The 19,778-nt window shown below is 37.3% G+C and overlaps 1 protein-coding gene across 1 annotated transcript in view; it reads left to right on the plus strand.

Annotated features, from left to right (window-relative positions):
• Window positions 1-19,778, plus strand: part of ITGA1 (integrin subunit alpha 1) — a 168,866-nt gene that overhangs the window by 109,766 nt on the left and 39,322 nt on the right. Inside the window, exons 12-15 of the mRNA XM_060092870.1 lie at window positions 7,271-7,413; window positions 11,618-11,761; window positions 12,949-13,206; window positions 15,862-15,992. Of these exons, the coding sequence (XP_059948853.1) occupies window positions 7,271-7,413; window positions 11,618-11,761; window positions 12,949-13,206; window positions 15,862-15,992 (676 nt within the window). The remainder of the gene's footprint in view (window positions 1-7,270; window positions 7,414-11,617; window positions 11,762-12,948; window positions 13,207-15,861; window positions 15,993-19,778) is intronic.

The raw sequence follows: 19,778 nt of genomic DNA on the forward strand, positions 1-19,778 counted from the left end.
TGTATTTTTTACATATTTTTCCCTGTAATTGATTTCTAATCTCATAGCATTGTGGTCAGAAAAGATGCTTGATATGATTTCAATTTTCTTAAATATACTGAGGCTTAATTTGTGACCCAAGATATGATCTACCCTGGAGAATGTTCTGTGCGCACTTGAGAAGAAAGTGTGATCTGCTGTTTTTGGATGGAATGTCCTATAAATATCAATTAAAACTATCTGGTCTTTTGTGTCATTTAAAGCTTCTGTTTCCTTATTTATTTTCATTTTGTATGATCTGTCCATTGGTGTAAGTGAGGTGTTGAAGTCCCCCACTATTACTGTGTTACTGTCGATTTCCTCTTTTATAGCTGTTAGCAGTTGCCTTATGTATTGAGGTGCTCCTATGTTGGGTGCATATATATTTATAATTGTTCTATCTTCTTCTTGGATTGGTCCCTTGATCATTATGTAGTGGTCTTCCTTGTCTCTTGTAACATTCTTTATTTTAAAGTCTATTTTATTTGATATGAGTATTGCTACTCCATCTTTCTTTTGATTTCCATTTGCATGGAATATCTTTCTCCATCTCCTCACTTTCAATCTATATGTGTCCCTAGGTCTGACATAGATCTCTTATAGACAGCATATATATGGATCTTGATTTTGTATCCATTCAGCGAGCCTGTGTCTTTTGGTTGGAACATTTAACCCATTTACATTGAAGGTAATTATTGATATGTATGTTCCTATTACCATTTTCTTAGTTGTTATGGGTTTGTTTTTGTAGGTCCTTTTCTTCTCTTGTGTTTCCCACTTAGAGAAGTTCCTTTAGCATTTGTTGTAGAGCTGGTTTATTGTAGAGCTGGTTTGGTGGTGCTGAATTCTCTTAGCTTTTGCTTGTCTGCAAAGCTTTTGATTTCTCCATTGAATCTGAATGATATCCTTGCCGGGTTGAGTAATCTTGGTTGTAGGTTCTTCCCTTTCATCACTTTAAATATGTCCTGCCACTCCCTTCTGGCTTGTAGAGTTTCTGCTGAGAAATCAGCTGTTAACCTTATGGGAGTTCCCTTGTATGTTAATTGTCATTTTTCCCTTTTTGCTTTCAATAATTTTTCTTTGTCTTTAATTTTTGCCAACTTGATTACTATGTGTCTTGGCGTGTTTCTCCTTGGGTTTATCCTTCCTGGGACTCTCTGCACTTCCTGGACTTGGGTGGCTATTTCCTTTCCCATGTTAGGGAAGTTTTCAACTATATTCTCTTGAAATATTTTCCCAGGTCCTTTCTCTCTCTCTTCTCCTTCTGAGACCCCTATGATGCGAATGTTGTTGCATCTAATGTTGTCCCAGAAGTCTCTTAGGCTGTCTTCATTTCTCTTCATTCTTTTTTCTTTATTCTGTTCCACAGCAGTGAATTCCACCATTCTGTCTTCCAGGTTACTTATCTGTTCTTCTGCCTCAGTTATTCTGCTATTGATTCCTTCTAGTGTATTTTTCATTTCAGTTATTGTATTGTTCATCTCTGTTTTTTTGTTTTTTAATTCTTCTAGGTCTTTGTTAACCATTTCTTGCATCTTCTTGATCTTTGCCTCCATTCTTTTTCTGAGGTCCTGGATCATCTTCACTATCGTTAATCTGAATTCTTTTTCTGGAAGGTTGCCTATCTCCACTACATTTAGTTGTTTTCCTGGGGTTTTACCTTGTTCCTTCATTTGGTACATAGCCCTCTGCCTTTTCATCTTGTCTATCTTTCTGTGAATATGTTTTTTTTTCCACAGGCTACAGGATTGTAGTTCTTCTTGCTTCTGCTGTGTGCCCTCTGGTGGATGAGGCTATCTAAGAGGCTTGTGCAGGTTTCCTGATGGGAGGGACTGGTGGTGGGTAGAGCTGGCTTTTGCACTCATGGGCAGAGCTCAGTAAAACTTTAATCTGCTTGTCTGCTGATGGGTGAGGCTGGGTTCCCTCCCCGTTGGTTGTTTGGCCTGAAGTGACCCAACACTTGAGCCTACCTGGGCTCTTTGGTGGGGTTAATGGTGGACTCTGGAAGGGCTCACGCCAAGGAGTACTTCCCAGAACTTCTGCTGCCAGTGTCCTTGTGCTCATGGTGAGACACAGCCACCCCCCACCTCTGCAGGAGACCCTCCAACACTAGTAGGCAGGTCTGATTCAGTCTCCTATGGTGTTACTGCTCCTTCCCCTGGGTCTCTATGCACACACTTCTTTGTGTGTGCCCTCCAAATGTGGAGTCTCTGTTTTCCCCAGTCCTGTCGAAGTCCTGCAGTCAAATCCTGCTAGCCTTCAAAGTCTGATTCTCTAGGAATTCCTCTTCCCATTGCTGGACCCCCAAGTTGGGAAGCCTGACATGGGGCTCAGAGCCTTCACTCCAGTAGGTGGACTTCTGTGGTATAAGTGCTCTCCAGTTTGTGAATCAGCCACCCAGCAGTTATGGGATTTGATTTTATTGTGACTGCACCCCTCCCACCATCTCATTGTGGCTTCTCCTTTGTCTTTGGATGTGGGGTATCTTTTTTGATGAATTCCAGTGTCTTCCTGTCGATGATTGTTCAGCAGTTAGATGTGATTCCAGTGCTCTCATAAGAGGGAGTTAGAGCATGTCCTTCTACTCCTCCATCTTGAACCAATCTCAGGTTAGATAATTTCTAAAGGTTCTTCATGTTCTAAGATTCTATGAGACTGTTCTATGTGAAATACCTTGAAATCAAAAACCAGTTTAACCTGAGGTTTCTTTCCATCCTAGATAGAAGAATCTGAGAACATTTGTCCTCATATGTAACAGTGGCATATAAAGTAATATAACTTTTTGGGAAAGTCGTTTGACAATGTGTATCCAGAGGCATAAAAATGTTTACACCACCTTGACCTCAAAATTTCATTTCTGAGGATCTAACCTAAAGAAAAAATCCAATTATTTAAGAATACCAAGGGAACAATTGTTTTCATAATATTTTATTGAGGTAAATGGCATATCCTTAATGTTCAAAAATATGGGAATAGTTAAGTAAATGGTAAATAGTAAATCCACTTAATGGAACATCATGCACCCATAAATATAAAAATTATAAAGCTGCTGATCCCATCATACTTGAAGTGACTTGAAGTGGTTATGGCACTGTGTATACAGTCAGACAGTACAGAGATACTCTTAGGTCATAGAATCTTGAGTTTGTTTTCTGACTCTGCCCCTGGTTATGACTTTAGACAAATTGCCTTATTCCTCAAAACCTCAATTTGCTTATTTATTAAAAATATATATATAAAATTTGGGTTGTTATGAAAATGAGATTAAATAATACCTGTAAGGTGCTTAGTGTTGTGCTTAACAGACAGCTGACCCTCAATAGGTATTGTCTATTGTTGTATATTATGTAATATTATATAGAAAACATTCCTCTTATTATTAATATTATGATAGGCAGAACAATGCCCTAAAGATGTCCATGTCCTAATCCCCAGATCCAGATCTTATATGGCAAAAGGGACATTGCAGATGTGATTAAGTTAAAGATCTTGACATGAGGAGATTATCCTGAGATACCTGGCTGGGCCCAATCTCATCACATGGGTTTTTAAAATCAGAGAAGCTTTCCTGGATGTGGACAGGGGATGATAGAACTATAGAAAAATGGTCAGAGATATGCAGTATTGGCTTTTAAGATGGAGAAGGGGGGCCACAGCCAAGGAATGTGGGTGGTATCTAGAAGCCACAGTGGGCAAGGAAATGGATTCTGCCCTACAGCATCCAGAAGGAACCCAGCCCTGCCAACACCATGATTTTAGCCCAGGGAGACCTAGGTCTGATTTCTAACTTTAAAAGATAATATATTTGTGATGTGTTACCATCAAGTTTATGGTAATTTGTTACAACAGCAATAGAAAACTAATACAGGTGTATTATATACCTACTAAGAGTAGCTGACATTAACACTACTACTAATTAGTATTGAATAGTTACAACATTAAAGACATTGTCCACAAAGACATTGAAGTCCACAAAGGTGTGAGTGACATTGTCACTTCTCTAAGGAAGTTCACACACTTTAACATGATATTTAATAATATATTAATAATAATGTTATTTTATAAATAACACTACAGAATTTTGGTATTCTGAGTGATTGTCATTGAATTACTTAAAAACAAATAAACTTAAAGAACCCTAAATCTATTATTCTCAAAAACCTTGGGTTAACGATTTGCTTAGAGCAGACCTAGAGAATTCAAGACTGAAAGATACTGCTGTAAGCAAAAAAAATTAAGAGAACCTTCATTTCTGACCACAGTATTTATAATACATGACTCCTGTCTGCCCAGAAAAGGAAATTTGGGGGTATGTTGTCTACAGTCTGCTCAGATGATGTGTTTTTTTTGGTTTGTTTCAGAAATCCTTTCATTGTCTTAGTCACAGGTTGGTGCTTTAGACATTTTGCCAACATAAAGTCTATTATATGTAAGATTTCTTTCAAAATAGAAAAGCACTCAGAAAGAGGTCAGGGGAGAAAAATAGCTTTTTTTCTTCCCAATATTATTCTAAATCTAAAATTAAGCTTTCAAAATGTTTCCTTGTATGGGTTACACATTAAGAAGAGTTTGAATGTGTTCTCCCAATCCATGTGGATTGAAAGTTGTTAGACTACGGAAATTCTTACTGAAGAAGAAAAGTGAGAGGTAGACAGTTTATTAAAAAATCCCATAGTAACCAATAATAATCAGAAAGAAGCAGGAACTGAAGCTGTGCAACCTCCCTCAGGATGGAATCATCCACCTGTCTTTCTATAGCCCAGTAACTGCCTTTTGCCAACATGCACTCGGCAAGTGGGTCTGCTGGTGAGAATACAGTCGAGATCCTGTTCCCTACCTCCCCCACCCACAGTTTGCTGATTTCTAATCATGCTAGACTGATTCACGAGGAAAAGTAAAGATGTGAGGCCCGTGCATGACATCAAGTCAGATCCTACCTGTTTCCCATTACCTCACCAGATCCTAGCACTTTTCCCAAGAAGTGAATCGTGAGAGCTGACAGGATTTACTCTTTATAAATCTACACACAGAACTATGCCATCATTTTTCCTTTCTCTTCAGTCGTGTGCCTTTCCTTTTCAGAAAGTGATATTAAGCTTTTAAATCTTTATAATGATTATCCTTCTATTACGACTAGACTTTACTGGGCCCTTGTTCTCACTTTCTCTTTATTGTCTTTAGATGCCTGAGCTTCAACCAGGACTACCTGACTAGTTGTTATTGTCCCTGTGAAGATTTCAGCTAACAGTTTAGTAATCAATTGTGCATCATCAAAGTCAACTAGATAATCACACAACTCCAAGCCTCAAGCATAATTTTCAACTTATTTTTTAAAGGTTCTTTTATCAGTTTGCATTCATAGCTCTGAAAATTGCAAAAAAAAAAAAAAATCACTGTGTACTCTCACCCCACTCACCCCACTCTCTTCTTAATATTTCTAGTAGAGCTGCATGAAATACAACAACCTTTGTTTTGCACAGTCTTCTTTTCCATTTTATTTATGTATAAACATGACCCTAAAGTTTTGGTTTTTTAAGCAATACTGTGGTTAGTAACATAAAAATATAACACATTACACATTAGAAAAAGAATATTTTACAGTCTATTATGTATAGTAAATTTTTTAAAAAGCTCTAAGGTGAAGAAATGAAAATGTGAGAAAAATATTCATGAAGGGGAATATGGCTGAGGAATTGTGTTCCTTTAGGACTTGTAAGAATAAACATATTTCAGTACAAAACTTCTGTTCCTCTTTTAAACTTTTGGAAGAGAGTGGAACTATTATCTTATGGTAAAATACTTGGTAAGTAAATTATCAATATAATCTTTTTCTCAGTAAAAAATGCTATTTTGTGGCATTTGGAAAAATAATCTGCCTTCTACTCCAATGATGGACAGTTCTGGTTATTAGAACATTTCTTCCTTCTGTAGAGTTGAAATCTCCACCTGGTAATTTTTATCTATTGATTTAGCTCTGTTCTCTAGAGATACAACGAATAAATCTAATTCTTCACTCAAAAATTAATAATAATCTGCTTTAAAGACACAGTTTAAAATTTTAAAGGTCATGAAGGCCCAATTAAAAAGAGGAATATGGGCTTCGCTGGTAGCGCAGTGGTTGAGAGTCCACCTGCCGATGCAGGAGACACAGGTTCGTGCCCCAGTCCGTGAAGATCCCACATGCCACGGAGCGGCTGGGTCCATGAGCCATGGCCGCTGAGCCTGCACGTCCGGAGCCTGTGCTCCGCAGCGGAAGAGGCCACAACAGTGAGAGGCCCGCGTACCGCAAAAAAAAAAAAAAAAAAAAAAAAAAAGAGGAATAATTGTGAAAAACTGTTCAAGCTCACTTTTAATCAAACAAATGAAAATTTAAATCACAGCAAGGTGATATTGTTTAACATTTATTAGAACATCCACAATTTTAAATACTAGTAATGTACCTAATGTTTGTAAGAATTTAGTTAAACTACTCTCTCCAGTGGCTGTTCATGGAATGAATTAGTACAAATATTCTGGAAACAATTTGTCAGACATTATGAGAACCATTAAAAATTTGCTCCAGTAATCTATTCCTTGAAATTTGTCATCAAAAAAATCCAAAAGAAAGAAGAAAATTAAATACTCAAAGATGTCTTTGCAGGCTTAAGTGTAATGCCAAAAAATTAAAAAACCACCTAAATTCCACCATTCCAACAGGGAATGGTCCCATGGTATAAACACAAGGCATTTATACCTTAACTGAGAAGGAAGCTTGAACTGTTTAAAATTACAATTAAAAACCTAGGCAGCAATACAGAAAAGGTTTACATTTACTGTGATTACAACTGTATAAAGTTATCGATTTCTATAGCACAGACACATGCATCCAAATGAAATATAATTGAATTATTTCAAAGGGGTAAATTGAGACTGCGAGAGTTTTGTGTGTGTGTGTGTGTGTGTGTGTGTGTGTGTGTGTTTTCTTTTTCTGTCAATGTTACATCATTTGTGCTTTTAAACAATGAAAAACTGAGGTTTGGGGAAAAATACCTTTTCAGAATGAAGCAGTTGTGGTAGATAATTAGGGAGCACACTAAAAGCTTCTACCTAAACAAACTTACCTGCATTAAAGTATATACATTTATTTTCAAAAAAAGAGAAGTCCATATAAACATATAACAATGATTCTCCCAACCGTTTAAAATGGATCTTAATTTATTCCATGCAAACTCCAAGGGGCCAGTGAGTATATCCAGTGTCTGTCTTTCATTAGGTTACACAGTAAACTCCGCCACTGTTTCTGGAGATGTGCTCTACATTGCCGGACAGCCACGGTACAATCATACAGGCCAGGTGGTCATCTACAGGATGGAGGATGGAGACATCAGGATTCTCCAGACACTCCACGGAGAACAGGTAAACTTCAAAATCATTGTTTTAAATTAATCCATTCATACTCTATCTATGTAAATTGCACTGTCTGTTGTCCTAAACTTTTTAAAAAACAGTACCCCCATATTCAACATGCACTGTGAACAGGGCCCCATGTTACGTTCCTCGGAGGAATCTAAAGTGTCTGTGTCTTTGGCATCAGTAATATATCAGCTGGATGGAGGTAGGTGTAGGATGTGTAGATAATGATATAGATACAGATGTACAAACATATACACAAGCAAAGAAATCTAAAACATTAATAAGCATGAAAGTGCCAGGGCCACAGACAGTAAATTCAGAACATAGAAAGATTCTTTTAAGCTAGGATGGTACAGAAAGTCTTAATAAGAGATAAAATGTGGGCTGGTCTAGAAGAAAGACAGAATGTAGATAGGTAGAAAGCGCAGTGAAAGAGCCAGGGGGGCCCAGCTGTGTGAGGTTTTGAATGGTAGACTAAGGAATTTGGATTTTCCCCTGGAGGTGATGGGAAATAATTTGTAATGTGTAAAGTCAAAGAATTCTCATTAGATAATATTGAATATTAAAAGTCGTTTAAGAAATTATATATGCAATATGCAAACATAAGTTTTTTAACTTATGAAAGAAACATCTGTGCTGTTGTTGGTTATTATTAAATGGTGATAATTTGGGTAATTTTTATTCCTTTCTTCATAGTTTTCTGCATTTTCCAGGTATTCTAGAATGAGATTTTATTCTACATTCCTCAGAGGATGGGGGCATTCTTGGGCTTCACTAAACATTCCAACTCACTAGACTACCCCCCCACACACACACACTCACACAAACTACTCAGAAGGGCAGGGCAGCACCAGCCTCCCTCCCCTGTAGGAGCCCTGGAAGCAGCCCAGCACAACAACACAGCTGAGGTGCCAAGAGACAGACACTTAAAGCAGGTGCAGGAGCTGCCCTGGCTTTAAAGCCCTACAGGAGCCAACATCTTTTATAACAGCACTATAGACATAGCTTCCCCGGGTCCTGCTAAAGGCACACAGTTAGAAGAGTCACTGCAATCTAAGAAGCCCAAAATATATTATCTCCATCGGGTGTTTATAGTTCCACCCAGCCTAAATGCAGTGTTCCAATCAGAGGTTTTTTTCACCACACTCAGTGTTGCTAAGTGTTACAGCTGAATATGATGATCATATTTCCAGGGGGACAGAGTTAGAATAAGCCAAAGGTCAGATTCTCTTTTACCAACTGAGAGAGTGTTATTAGCCCTTTGACAACATTTATAATCAGAAAATGCATAAACAATAAAAAAACAAGGCTTTTGTTGGAGCTGAAGGATGAGGCGAGAAGAACCTGAAATGATGGATCAACAATAAAAATAGAAAAGCAGGGGATGTGTCAGACATAAATAAGGAAGAATTAACAAGATTGTAAAAGAAACCATTTGGATGACATCTTAGGCCCATTATCACTCTATTGATTGTCTCTAAGACAGGAAGTGTAAAATTTTTTGAAAAAAATTGCTTATGAATGCTTGAGGAGAGTATCACGGATAATGTAAATCATGAGCGATTTGAGTTTCAAGCCCGGGAGTCTGGGAGAAAGATGGCGCCATGATTAGAATGTCAGCAACTCATAAAAACAAAAATAAACAAATGGGACCTAATGAAACTTAAAAGCTTTTGCAAAGCAAAGGAAACTAAAATCAAGATGAAAAGACAACCCTCAGAATGGGAAAAAATATTTGCAAACAAATCAATGGACAAAGGATTAATCTCCAAAATATATAAGCATGCAGCTCAACATTAAAAAACAAACAACCCAATCAAAAAATGGGCAGAAGACCTAAATAAACATTTCTCCAAAGAAGACATACAGATGGCCAAGAAGCACAGGAAAAGCTGTTCAACATCACTAATTATTAGAGACATGCAAATCCAAACTACAATGAGGTATCACCTCACACCAGTTAGAATGGGCATCATCAGAAAATCTACAAACAACAAATGCTGGAGAGGTTGTGGAGAAAAGGGAACCCTCTTGCACTGTTGGTGGGAATATAAATTGATACAGCCACTATGGAGAACAGTACAGAGGTTCCTTAAAAAATTAAAAATAGAATTACCATATGACACAGCAATCCCACTACTGGGCATATACCCAGAGAAAACCATAATTCAAAAAGACACATGCACCCCAATGTTCATTGCAGCACTATTTATAATAGACATGTCATGGAAGCAATCTAAATGCCCATCAATAGACGAATGGATAAATAAGATGTGGTACATATATACAATGGAATATTACTCAGCCATAATAAGGAACAAAATTGGGTCATTTGTAGAGACATGGATGGATCTAGAGACTGTCATACAGAGTGAAGTAAGTCAGAAAGAGAAAAACAAATATCGTATATTAACACATATATGTGAAACCTAGAAAAAATGGTACAGATGAACCAGTTTGCAGGGCAGAAATTGAGACACAGATGTAGAGAACAAACGTATGGACACCAAGGGGGGAAAGTGGAGGGTGGTGGGGGTGGTGGTGTGCTGAATTGGGCGATTGGGATTGACATATATACACTGATGTGTATAAAATGGATGACTAATAAGAAGCTGCTGTATAAAAAAAAAATGAAATAAAATTCAAAAAAAAAAAATGTCAGCAACTCAAGCAGTTTAGATATTTTTAAAATGGTATTTGGTTTTAGACATGTTTTCTGTAACAGTGAGCACAAATCCAAATGGTTGCAGGTGGCAGGGAGGTAAGCAAATAAAAAAGCTGCTGGACAGAAGACAATAGGAAGTGGGAGCCATGGGCTGGGCAGCTTGTGAACCATCTACGGGCTTAGCCCCTGCTCAGCTTCAGACGGCTATTGCCATGTGGGAATGAAGACCCAATATTGCCAGATCTTACATGTTATTTAACATTTGTAATTAATTCAACCTAAAAGCAAAGACCTTTTAAACCTTTCATAAGCCTGTGAAAAAAGGACATTCAAAAAATCAATGTCTAGGGCCTCCCTGGTGGCGCAGTGGTTGAGAGTCCGCCTGCCGATGCAGGGGATACGGGTTCGTGCCCCGGTCTGGGAGGATCCCATATGCCGCGGAGCGGCTGGGCCCGTGGGCCATGGCCGCTGAGCCTGCGTGTCTGGAGCCTGTGCTCCGCAGCGGGAGAGGCCACAACAGTGAGAGGCCTGCGTACCGCAAAAAACAAACAAACAAACAAACAAACAAACAAACAATGTCTAGCAGCTGTCTGGCAATGTGTAGAAATGTACTGGGAGTCTTGAGAAGGAGGATGGAGTGAATTTGCCATTTGAGATAGTGGGAATTGGTAGGGAAGGATTGGTCATCTAAGGGAGGGGAATAGTTGCAGGTCTGAACTCAGGGGAGGCGAAAATCTACGGAATGGAAGGAGAGAAAGGAGCCAGCAAAATGGAAAGAAAGAATGGTCTGTGATACAGTGGCAGAATCAGAAGAGCAAAAGTAAAGTCATGGAAGACGACAGGAAATTTCAAGGAGAAAATTATACAGCACATCGAATATCAAACACAGGCCAACATTTGAGAAAGTTATTGCACTTGGATAATGAAGCACAAGTATCCTGGATTTCCCTAAAATTCATCCCTATCATTAAAGAGAAAATACAGTCCTGCTAGAGGATGGTCCCCCAGCAATCCTTTTATATTTCTCTATCTATCTCTCATAGCTGCTGGGACAAGACTTAGCGATTTTGTTGAGTAGACAGTCTTCTAAGACTCTAAGGTGAAATATGTTGCCCCAGTGTTCTGAGATAATTCAGTTCCTCATGGTGTATTTAAACATACACTGAAGCCATTCAGGAATGCCTTCTATTGTTTATTTCATTTATTTCCTTAAAAACTTGTTGTATTATTACTGGTCTTTTCTGATTTTTGGAGAAGAGAGGTTAGGGTGAAATACAAAGGAAATCCTTTCTCTTATTCTCAAGCTACAGAATCTATGACAACTGCTCATCCCCCAGGATGGACCTAATATTCATTAGCTTCATGCAAGAGCCCATAAAGAGCTCTCAGGTAGCATCGGTTTCTATATTTCATTTCCTTTGTCATCTGACTCCCAAATGCTCTTCTCAATTGGTATAAGTAAGAGAAATTCAGGTTTTTAGTTTCCTTGAGAATTTCTGATGTTCATCAGACTGTTTTGTTCTGTTTTGTCTTGTGTCCTAGATCGGTTCCTACTTTGGAAGTGTTTTGACGACGATTGACATTGATAAAGATTCTAATACTGACGTTCTTCTAGTCGGGGCTCCCATGTTCATGGGAACAGAGAAGGAGGAACAAGGAAAAGTGTACATCTATGCTCTGAATCAGGTAATGGTAACCGTAACCTGATAACTTTGGTAGAAATCTGGGAGACTGTTTCTTTCTTAAAAGTTCAATTAATAATGTTGTTCTAATTTTGCACTCACTTCGGCAAAAGGAGCAAAGAAGATTTCAGGGCCAGCCTACCTCACTAACTCCTCAGTCTCTAAACGAACATTTAGAATTCTGATAAAGTAGTTCAAACCGTTAGATATTTTCTGCTTGTAAATGTGAACTTTTTAAAGAGTGTATAGAAAAAGATAAATAAATCTCACTAAATTGCTAAATTCACAGGGCAACCATTCATGAGCTCTGATCTAGAGGTGGGTCACATGAACAGTTCAAGCTCTATGTGTGTGTGTGTGCGTGTGCGCGCGCACACGCGTATGCGTGTGTGTGTGTGTGTGTGTGTGTGTGTGTCAAGGGGGGAAGGAGGAGAGACTGTGGAGAAGCAGTGAATTTTAAGGCAGTGATACCAAAGACTGAGCAAACTGCTATGGTCTTTGGAATACTTCACTCTGCTACAGTGAGATTTTGTTTTTCTGATCCTAACTTTAGACATCATTTGCTAAACGAAATAATTCTTGATTTCTTCATTAGAAGAATTTTTTGCTGTTTACAGCAAAGTTGGGATGTATCTATTTAGCTTGTTAAATTATTAGAGTCTTTCCCATATTAATTATTTTAAATCATAAATTACATATCTTTTTTCCTATCATCTTTTTGATTCCTCCTGTCAACGTTTTTTGGTCCTGTGCTGTTTTTCCCTTTTTTCCCAAGAAAATGTGTTCCTGTTCATCATTGCTAGCACTTTCCATCCTTTATAGGGGAGCATAGAGAGAGACTTTTCCAAAAAGCACAATAATGGGTGAAGAAAGGATAGTGACACGAAATGAGGATTTTAAAATTCAGCTCTCCGGCTTTAAAAAGCTGCTGTGAGTTATGTACTCACTTGATTACATTAAAAGGAGAATCCATTAAAATCCTCAGTACATCATCTTTCCCACACTTCTACAGTCTGTTCTTTGAAATCTCTAACTTTGCTCTCAGATAGACACACTTTTTAAGAAATTTTACAAACTTTACCATTGAGGTACAAATGGTTTTTAGTAGCGCTGATTTAGTACGTACTTAGACACTTCACTCTGCTGTAGTAATGACAGAAATCCATAAGTATCCTGTTTATCTTTTTCCAGACAAGGTTTGAATATCAAATGAGCCTGGAACCCGTGAAGCAGACTTGCTGTTCGTCTCTGAAGCACAATTCATGCACAAAGGAAAACAAAAATGAACCATGTGGGGCTCGTTTTGGCACAGCCATTTCTGCTGTGAAAGACCTAAATCTTGATGGATTTAATGACATCGTGATAGGAGCACCCCTGGAAGATGATCATGGGGGAGCCGTGTACATTTATCATGGAAGTGGCAAGACTATAAAGGAAGAGTATGCACAAGTAAGAAGTTAAACCTACAGATTCTTTTATTTAATTATAGTTTAGTGTAGCAGGAGTGGATGTTACTGCAATACAACAGTGGTGTATTGTCATACAATCAGTAGCAATATATGGGTTTTTTTAGCTTTATTATTCATTGAGATAACATTGGTTTATTATATTACACATATATTTCTGATTCTGTGATTCTTGCCCTTAAGTGATAAGTGGGTTCAATACCAGGTATCACCTGTCTTGCTTCACGAGTTATTTAATTTTTTTCTTCTGGCTCTTGGGAAACTAGATTTCTAATTCTAAGTTTTCTTTATAGAAGAATTACTTGTAATTTTATTCTTTTATCTAGTTTTTTTTTTCTGTTGTCATTTGCCTTGTCTCCATGACCTGATCTTTTGAAATGGTAAAAAAAGCAAAACAAAAGAACATTTTTTTTTTTTTTGTGGTACGCGGGCCTCTCCCTGTTGTGGCCTCTCCCGTTGCAGAGCACAGGCTCAGCAGCCATGGCTCACGGGCCCAGCCGCTCCATGGCATGTGGGATCTTCCTGGACCAGAGCACGAACCCGTGTCCCCTGCATTGGCAGGCGGACTCCACCACTGCACCGCCAGGGAAGCCCCCCAAAAGAACACTTTTTAACAATGCTATTTAACAGCTACAGTGTGCCTGATCCTAAACAGAGGATACCACTTTCTGAGTAAGAGAACAATAATTACATGATTTAGCCAATAAAGGAGATGAAATTGTTTTTATATGCAATACCCATGTTTTTATAATAAAATCACATTAAGTTTATATTTATGAATTAAATTGGTATATTTTCATCAAATAAATTTGGGCTTCTGAAGGTTTATAATTTTCTCCCAAGTAATCCCTCTTGGAAAAAAAAAATCTGAATAGTTAAACTTAACCTGCAGGGGATTTCTTTTGTTCTTGTTTTAAATTTATTGTCAGTTAATGGCTCTAATCATAAATGTAACTTTTTCCTACATGAGAAAAATGTTCATTTACAGAAGTGTTTCGAGCATTATAAAAGTAAAAGAGTTTAAAGGAATTCTTCTAATATAGTTGTCTGTTTTTAAGTAACCATAGTTAATTAGGCATTGAACAACTACTTGTAAATAAAATAGAATTCACTACTTTTCTAGCTTACATAACATGAAAAGAAAATCAGAACATCAATTATTTCTCTTTACAGTTGATTGTTCTTCGGTTCTGTAGTCAATAGAATTCTCAAAATATATTCATGTCTTGTGAAGTTGTGCTTAATTTTTCATAAAGTCATAATCACCTTAATAGTGAAACAACAAAATAAAGGGCATATTTCCATAATGACACTCCTATCCATTTAATAAGGGATTTGCTTCTGTTAAAAATCTTCATGGTATTTTGTAACTGGAAATAGGCTGTATTAACTATGGGGGCATGATGGAATCGGGAACTGAAGGAAGGAGTTTCTTGTGTTCTACCCCTTTATTCATTCAGTTTCAATCCCTCACATTTAATGGAGTGGCATTTGCAGTAGAAAAAGAAGGATTTTTAAATCATTAGTAAGTAGACTAGATTGCCATAAGCAATTAATTTTGTAGAATGGTGGTAAATCAAGGTGAAGCTTTAAGCAACAAAAACAATAAAGAATATTAGAGTTGAGTTTGTTTAATTATTGGCAAAATGCTTTCCCAAGGATAGGTGAGGATGTGCTCGTTCATCTCCATGGTAACTAGAGGTGCTGCTTGTGTATGGAATGATCCAGAATCAAACTGAATCAAGTCCTGCAGAAACAGTGGGGCTGATAACTGCTGATTTTTTTGCTGAAAAAATAAGGAAATAATTTCCACTGAGCCACAAACATTTAAGCAAAAATGAAAAATGTTTCCATCTGGTTTGCCTTATTTTGCTTCTTATTTTATGATATTTAAGTGGAAAAACAGGAGGATAAGGAGATCCCAAGTTTAGGGAGTGTCTGTCAGTCGGGTTTCCCTGCCATCAGGTTCTATTAAAATATTATCAGCTTGAACCCAAGCTAAGTCAGGAAGTACAGATGTCAAACATATTATGTATGGTAATGTGCACAGATCAGTCTTCGAGAACTCCATATTCATTGTGCCTTCCCAGCATTGTGGATACATATGAATGAAATTGAGTCTATTATGCTCTTGACTTTCAGAGCCACTTTTGACAGACAGTAAAGATTGCATATTGAAAAATGTATTTGAGAGCATGTATTATTTATACCCAGCCTCAAAGTTCAGTGAACCCCAAACTAACCCTAGGATAATTTTGTACTCCCCCTCTTGCTTGTATGATGTGTTTACAGCACCTTTAAATATCTCTGTGTAATGGAATTGAACAGGAACTAGAAAGTAGAGCCAATTACTCATAATGTTTTCCTTGAGGATTGGACAAGATGACGTTATATAATATTTTCCCCTCTCTCTGGTGTCAATAACCCTGAAATGATTTTGTCTGCACTATAAAAAGAATATCCTTTGGGAATATCTGAGTAATTCCTCTTGTCTCCACATGAGGGGCCTCTTGGGCAGGTTTCCAAAAGATCTCTAATTTTAATTTTTTGTTAACCAATCCAAGTTCCCAGATTTATTTGAAACTGTTTTTGAAGAGACTCTTCTGACATTAAAAACTCTCTGTTGGGATTTTCACAGCGTATTCCATCAGGGGGAGATGGCGAGACACTGAAATTTTTTGGCCAGTCTATCCACGGAGAAATGGATTTAAATGGTGACGGTCTGACTGATGTCACTATTGGGGGCCTTGGTGGTGCTGCCCTCTTCTGGTACGTATTTGAATAACATCCAATTAATAAGATAATATTTTCCAAACAGTTCCAGAGCTCAGAGTATGATTAGAATTTATATACCAGATGTCTGTTTCTTTTTGTGCTCCATTATTCAGATAAATATTATGCAGTTTGGGAATCTGAGAAGTTGATAAATCTTAAAAATAGAGAAACCATATTAAAGGAACAAATAGAATCACCTCTTAATTGGGGTATCTATTATGTAATTGTCACTAAGATAAGTATTCTGCTTGGAGGGAAGCATGGGGGAAAAGTGAGCCTCATACAGGATGTATATAAACAAGAAACTTTCCCTAAATTTAAGTCACTTACAAACTTTTAGCTCTTCATTCATTTACCTAACACATAGAACTAGACATTTGTGCACCATTGTCTGATTATGTTTACATTGTTGGTCAAGCATAGAAGCATTTAAAGTAATATCTTTTCTCAGCCTTTAAAATGCCTGCATCCCCAAATTAATTTCAGTTAACTGTAAAATCCTCATCAATCGTCAGATATATTCATTAATACCATTTTATTAATTAATTAACTTATTAATAAAAATAATTTATTAATTAATAGCATTAATAACTAGCTTTAACTAGTTAATAAGACATGATTTCAAAAGGGTTCTATTTGAAAAAAATGTGACTAAAAAATGTCAATAACCTTAACGAGAAATTCGTGTGATAATTTTGACAAATGTTGCAAACTTTGTTAAGACATATAAAGGAAGGATTTAATAAATTTAAAAAAATGTATGCCATGTGCCTCAATGGAAAGTTCACATGTTGATTCTTTCAAATTAATCATTAGTTTAGTGCCATTCAGATAGTCTTTTGCCAAACTTTATGTACAAGGATAGTAAAGAAAATTGTGAAAGAGGTAAAGATAGAGACTGGAAAATATGACTTTGTCATAATTTAAGATAATCCTTAAGAACTAATGGTCAAATAAAAGTTGTACACTAAACTATACAGAGTAACCATTATGTTTTTTTTTCTATTTTTTTTATTAGTTTCTGTTTTATAACAAAGTGAATCAGTCATACATATACATCTGTTCCCACATCCCCTCCCTCATGCATCTCCCTCCCTCCCACCCTCCCCATCCCTCCCCTCCAGGCAGTCACAAAGCACCGAGCTGATCTCCCTGTGCTATGCGGCTGCTTCCCACTATCTGTCTACCCTACGTTTGGTAGTGTATATATGTCCATGCCTCTCTCTCGCTTTGTCACAGCTTACCCGTCCCCCTCCCCATATCCTCAAGTCCATTCTCAAGTAGGTCTGTGTCTTTATTCCCGTTTTACCCCTAGGTACTTCATGACGTTTTTTTTCTTATATTCCATATATATGTGTTAGCATACGGTATTTGTCTTTCTCTTTCTGACTTACTTCACTCTGTATGACAGACTCTAGGTCTATCCACCTCATTACAAATAGCTCAGTTTCGTTTCTTTTTATGGCTGAGTAATATTCCATTGTATATATGTGCCACATCTTCTTTATCCATTCATCCGATGATGGACACTTAGGTTGTTTCCAGCTCCGGGCTATTGTGAATAGAGCTGCAATGAACATTTTGGTACATGTCTCTTTTTGAATTATGGTTTTCTCAGGGTATATGCCTAGTAGTGGGATTGCTGGATCATATGGTAGTTCTATTTTTAGTTTTTTAAGGAACCTCCATACTGTTCTCCATAGTGGCTGTACCAATTCACATTCCCACCAGCAGTGCAAGAGTGTCCCCTTTTCTCCACACCCTCTCCAGCATTTATTGTTTCTAGATTTCTTGATGATGGCCATTCTGACTGGTGTGAGATGATATCTCATTGTAGTTTTGATTTGCATTTCTCTAATGATTAATGATGTTGAGCATTCTTTCATGTGTTTGTTGGCAGTCTGTATATCTTCTTTGGAGAAATGCCTATTTAAGTCTTCTGCCCATTTTTGGATTGGGTTGTTTGTTTTTTTGCTATTGAGCTGCATGAGCTGCTTATAAATTTTGGAGATTAATCCTTTGTCAGTTGCTTCATTTGCAAATATTTTCTCCCATTCTGAGGGTTGTCTTTTGGTCTTGTTTATGGTTTCCTTTGCTCTGCAAAAGCTTTGAAGTTTCATTAGGTCCCATGTGTTTATCTTTGTTTTTATTTCCATTTCTCTAGGAGGTGGGTCCAAAAGGATCTTGCTGTGATTTATGTCATAGAGTGTTCTACCTATGTTTTCCTCTAAGAGTTTGATAGTTTCTGGCCTTACATTTAAGTCTTTAATCCATTTTGAGCTTATTTTTGTGTATGGTGTTAGGGAATGATCTAATCTCATACTTTTACATGTCCCTGTCCAGTTTTCCCAGCACCACTTATTGAAGAGGCTGCCCTTTCTCCACTGTACATTCCTGCCTCCTTTATCAAAGATAAGTTGGCCATATGTGCGTGGGTTTATCTCTGGGCTTTCTATCCTGATCCACTGATCTATCTTTCTGTTTTTATGCCAGTACCACACTGTCTTAATTACTGTAGCTTTGTAGTATAGTCTGAAGTCAGGGAGCCTGATTCCTCCAGCTCCTTTCTTCGTTCTCAAGATTGCTTTGGCTATTCAGGGTCTTTTGTTTTTCCAAACAAATTTTGAAATTTTTTGTTCTAGTTCTGTGAAAAATGCCAGTGGTAGTTTGATAGGGATTGCATTGAATCTGTAGATTGCTTTGGGTAGTAGAGTCATTTTCACAATATTGATTCTTCCAATCCAGGAGCATGGTATATCTCTCCATCTGTTTGTATCATCTTTAATTTCTTTCATCAGTGTCTTATAATTTTCTGCATACAGGTCTTTTGTCTCCTTAGGTAGGTTTATTCCTAGATATTTTATTCTTTTTGTTGCAATGGTAAATGGGAGTGTTTTCTTGATTTCATTTTCAGATTTTTCATCATTAGTGTACAGGAATGCCAGAGATTTCTGTACATTAATTTTGTAACCTGCTACTTTACCAAATTCATTGATTAGCTCTAGAAGTTTTTCGGTAGCATCTTTAGGATTCTCTATGTATAGTATCATGTCATCTGCAAACAATGACAGCTTTACTTCTTCTTTTCCGATTTGGATTCCTTTTATTTCCTTTTCTTCTCTGATTGCTGTGGCTAAAACTTCCAAAACTAGGTTGAATAAGAGTGGTGAGAGTGGGCAACCTTGTCTTGTTCCTGATCTTAGTGGAAATGGTTTCAGTTTTTCACCATTGAGGACAATGTTGGCTGTGGGTTTGTTATATATGGCCTTTATTATGTTGAGGAAAGTTTCCTCTATGCCTACTTTCTGCAGGGTTTTTATCATAAATGGGTGTTGAATTTTGTCGAAAGCTTTCTCTGCATCTATTGAGATGATCATATGGTTTTTCTCCTTCAACTTGTTAATATGGTGTATCACATTGATTGATTTGCGTATATTGAAGAATCCTTGCATTCCTGGAATAAACCCCACTTGATCATGGTGTATGATCCTTTTAATGTGCTGTTGGATTCTGTTTGCTAGTATTTTGTTGAGGATTTTTGCATCTATGTTCATCAGTGATATTGGCCTGTAGTTTTCTTTCTTTGTGACATCCTTGCCTGGTTTTGGTATCAAGGTGATGGTGGCCTCGTAGAATGAGTTTGGGAGTGTTCCTTCCTCTGAAATTGTTTGGAAGAGTTTGAGAAGGATGGGTGTTAGCTCTTCTCTAAATGTTTGATAGAATTCGCCTGTGAAGCCATCTGGTCCTGGGCTTTTGTTTGATGGAAGATTTTTAATCACA

Source organism: Mesoplodon densirostris, chromosome 3 (assembly GCF_025265405.1).
Source record: "Mesoplodon densirostris isolate mMesDen1 chromosome 3, mMesDen1 primary haplotype, whole genome shotgun sequence".
Classification (NCBI taxonomy): Eukaryota; Metazoa; Chordata; class Mammalia; order Artiodactyla; family Ziphiidae; genus Mesoplodon; species Mesoplodon densirostris.